The 3,730-nt window shown below is 32.6% G+C and overlaps 1 protein-coding gene across 1 annotated transcript; it reads left to right on the forward strand.

Moving 5' to 3' along the window:
- Window positions 1-2,386: 2,386 nt before the first annotated feature.
- LOC147479497 (VQ motif-containing protein 8, chloroplastic-like) lies at window positions 2,387-3,458 on the forward strand. Its single transcript, XM_086580542.1, has one exon. The coding sequence runs from the start codon at window positions 2,494-2,496 to the stop codon at window positions 3,169-3,171; it is 678 nt and encodes a 225-aa protein (XP_086436668.1). The 5' UTR covers window positions 2,387-2,493; the 3' UTR covers window positions 3,172-3,458.
- Window positions 3,459-3,730: the final 272 nt, after the last annotated feature.

The following is a 3,730-nucleotide window of genomic DNA, read 5'->3' on the forward strand; positions in this document are numbered from 1 at the left end:
ACTATCGAACTAACCTAGAAAAATAATTGACGGGAAATCAGAAACTGGATGTAGATGTATTGAACTAACCTTAAAGAGTAATTAACGGGAGATTGGAACTTGGATGCAAATGCAATGAACTAATCTCAAATACTAATTAACGAAACATTGAAAACTGGATGCAACTGTACTGAATTAACTTTAATGAATAACTAACGGAAAATCATAAAGTAGATGCAATTGCACTGAACTAATCTCAAATAATAATTAACGGGAAATCGGAAACTTGATGCAAATGCATTGACTTAACCTCAAAGAATAATTAATGAGAAATTGAAAACTGGATGCAACGTATTACATTAAACTAACCTCAAAAATAAAAAAACTTGATGCAAATGCATTGAACTAATAACCCTAAAACATATTTATATTATATGTAGGGGAAATAAATATCTCGACAAATATAGTTTTGCATTTAAGTAGTGTTTATCTTAATTCTTTTATTGTGATTGGAAATGTCTTGCTATTCAAGTAGCTTCAATATTATCTTCGCCACAATGGATATTCTCACAAAACTTCAATCAAACTTCTATTGTTAAACCTAACAATAAAAAGAAGTCGATGAATTTTATCAAGGTTTGATGCTTTCTTTTTATAGAAAGTGGTGCAAGAAATTTAAATGAATAATTAATATAATTTTCATATCTCATAGCTATGCATAGATGCTAATATTTTTTAGAATAATTTAATATAACGACACCCGTTTGTAGGACACGTTCATGTGATAAATCTTTTCAAGTGGGAGTAGTGTATTCTTTGAGGATATGGAAACAATCAATCTGTTTTAGAGATTTGTACACATTAGTACGTAAGCCGAGCGGTAATGATTTACCGCTAAATCACCATAAATCTAATAAAACTATTATACAAGCTAGATCGATTTTAAGATAATTCCATCTGAAAATTACGGATTAATATCCTAAACCACAAAGTGAAGAGGCTATCTCAATTTGATCCCTTATTTTCCAAGTACTTATACACCATAATCGCTGCTCATTTACGTATTTCGGCTTATTTTCAATAAAAATATAGCCTGATTCGAAAATTTGCTACTAACTCACCATAAATCTAAGAAAACTATTATACAAGTTAGATCGAGTTTAAGATAATTCTATTTGAAAATTACGGATTAATATCCTAAACCACAAAGTGAAGAGGTTATCTCAATTCAATCCCTTAGTTTCCAAGTACTAATGTACCATAATCGCTGCTCATTAACGTATTTCGATTTATTTTTAATAAAAATCTATTCTGATTCGAAAATTTGTCATTAATTATCATAAATCTAATAAAACTATTATACAAGCTAGATCAAGTTTGAGATAATTATATTTAAAAATTTTGGATTAATATCCTAAACCACAAAGTGAAGAGGCTATTTCAATTTGATCCCTTAGTTCCCAAGTACTTATACACTATAATCGCTGCTCATTAACGTATTTTGGTTTATTTTCAATAAAAATATATTCTGATTCGAAAATTTGTATGTGACATTTTGTAAAGCCTTTTAAGCACACAAAATATTTAATAGATCCCGGGCGTATGCCCGGGTCCAAAATCTAGTATGTACACTATATGATAGCCGGGTCTTCTGTAATACCCTTCCCAATATCGAGTAGGCAATTTAAGATTTCTTTATTTACTTAATTTAGAAACACCTCCTCACTAAATTTAGAATAAACTCTACTTTTATTAACAAGGTCCCTTTTTTATTAATAATTTAGAAACATCTCTCTAATGTCACTTTAATTAACTAATTACCCCATTTGCCACATTGAAATTAAAACAAATTCTATTTTATTATTGATAATTTAAAAGAACTTCCCTAATATCACTTAAATAACATAATTATCTTCCATTTTATTTAAAAATAAATAAATAGATTAGTCTTTCCTATATAATTACAATTACTATTTACCATTAGAATCCAAAAAAACTATACTGACTATCGATATTGAGAGACGGGTTTCAAGACTTACAAAAACCGATGCTTACCACGGTTTGCTACTTTTACTTACACAAACTCAAATATAAAGGAGACGTAAAAGACAAACTTGGACATAAACTAGAAATTGATAAATCGAAAAGTATGATTAAAACTCCACATGTTAAAGATAGGTTGACATTCCATGTGAACTCCCTGGACCAGTTGATCTGAATTCATTTCGAAACTCAAAGTAAAGCCCATAGCATAAAATTCGGAGGGACGTTTCATAACTGCTTCTCCGCTTATGCCTGAAATTTCAACACCAAAGCATTTGTCAACGGTCTAAATGGTTGGCTCTTCAACCTTTGATTAATAATTAAAAACCTGATCAAAATCACCTTAAAAACAACCTCCTTATATATATCTCCTTCTCTCTTCCCATCATTATACCTAGTTCAATTCAATCTAGTTCATTAAGAGAGCAGCAACAAAAAACATTAATTAACATCTAATTGAGTTCTCTAATCATGAGTCCTTCCAAATTCTGTGATGATGTACAAGCCAAGAAGGAGATGAATGGTGTCAATGGCGCACGTCCATCGCCTTTAAAGATCAATAAGGACTCGCATTTTATTCAAAAATCATCCTCGTCGTCCTCGTCTTCAACATCATCATCATCATTAACAGGTATTGCAGCTGCAGGAGGGAAACAACACCCTCCACCAGCTCATCAACAACGACATCCGGTTATCATTTACACGCATTCACCGAAAATCATCCATACCAAAGCACGCGATTTTATGGCATTGGTTCAAAAGCTAACCGGTCTATCGCATTCTGAGGATGAAGCTGGTGACCCCCAGGGTAACAATGCTAGGCGTGTTTCACGAACGGAGGGCAAAGGTAATTGTATGAAGGCTGTTGGGCATGATGACACCACATCCTCATCGGTTGTAACCGATGAGAATTGTGGTGGCATTACAGATGTTCAAGTGAATTCATCGTCCGTTTCTCCATCATTTGATCCATCTAATCCTTATTTATCAGATGTCCCGCTCTTTACACCCAATTCGTCGGATTTCTTCTGCTCATCTAGGCCATTTTATAGGTATCCAGATCACATGTTTTCCTCTCCAAACATGGGTAGCGCGATTTCGCTTTCAGTTTTTGAGGTCTTGAAAGGTTATCAAGATTATTGCAATTGATTTGGTATGCAGCATTGGATTTTTTTTTTCTTGTTCAAAAGATGATTAAATTCTTTTTTTTTTTCTCTTTTTGTCAGCTAGAGATCCGTTGGGTTAGCATGTAAATTATAAGATTCAATTCATTTTTTGGCCAACCAAAGAGAATTTTGTTCTCTTTGTTGTTGAGACTAGATTGATTTCCTTTGGTAACTTTAGTTTGTACAAAGTTTTGATTCTGATTGTAATAAGGCATCTCGCAATGAATTAATCTCCATTAATTGGCAATAAAATTGGTAATAATTCGTTTTTTTTTCTGCTATATATTTGAGAATAGAACAAAAGTTGGTTTCATCCATGTTTCATATGCAACTGAGGATACAAAAAGTGGTCGGCCTTACAAACAATAGATATGTAACGTGCATTTCTTCAGATGATCTTGGACTGATCGAGGAGAACGATGTAAATGTCACTGCTGCTGCATATAATGTCATCATATACAGGAACCGTGGTTTGTCTCATTCACATTAGAAATCCATGAGCATTGAAGAGGGTACCTTGTGTACAATGTAAATTATGTACA

Source organism: Coptis chinensis, chromosome 8 (genome assembly GCF_015680905.1).
Source record: "Coptis chinensis isolate HL-2020 chromosome 8, ASM1568090v1, whole genome shotgun sequence".
NCBI classification, from domain to species: Eukaryota; Viridiplantae; Streptophyta; class Magnoliopsida; order Ranunculales; family Ranunculaceae; genus Coptis; species Coptis chinensis.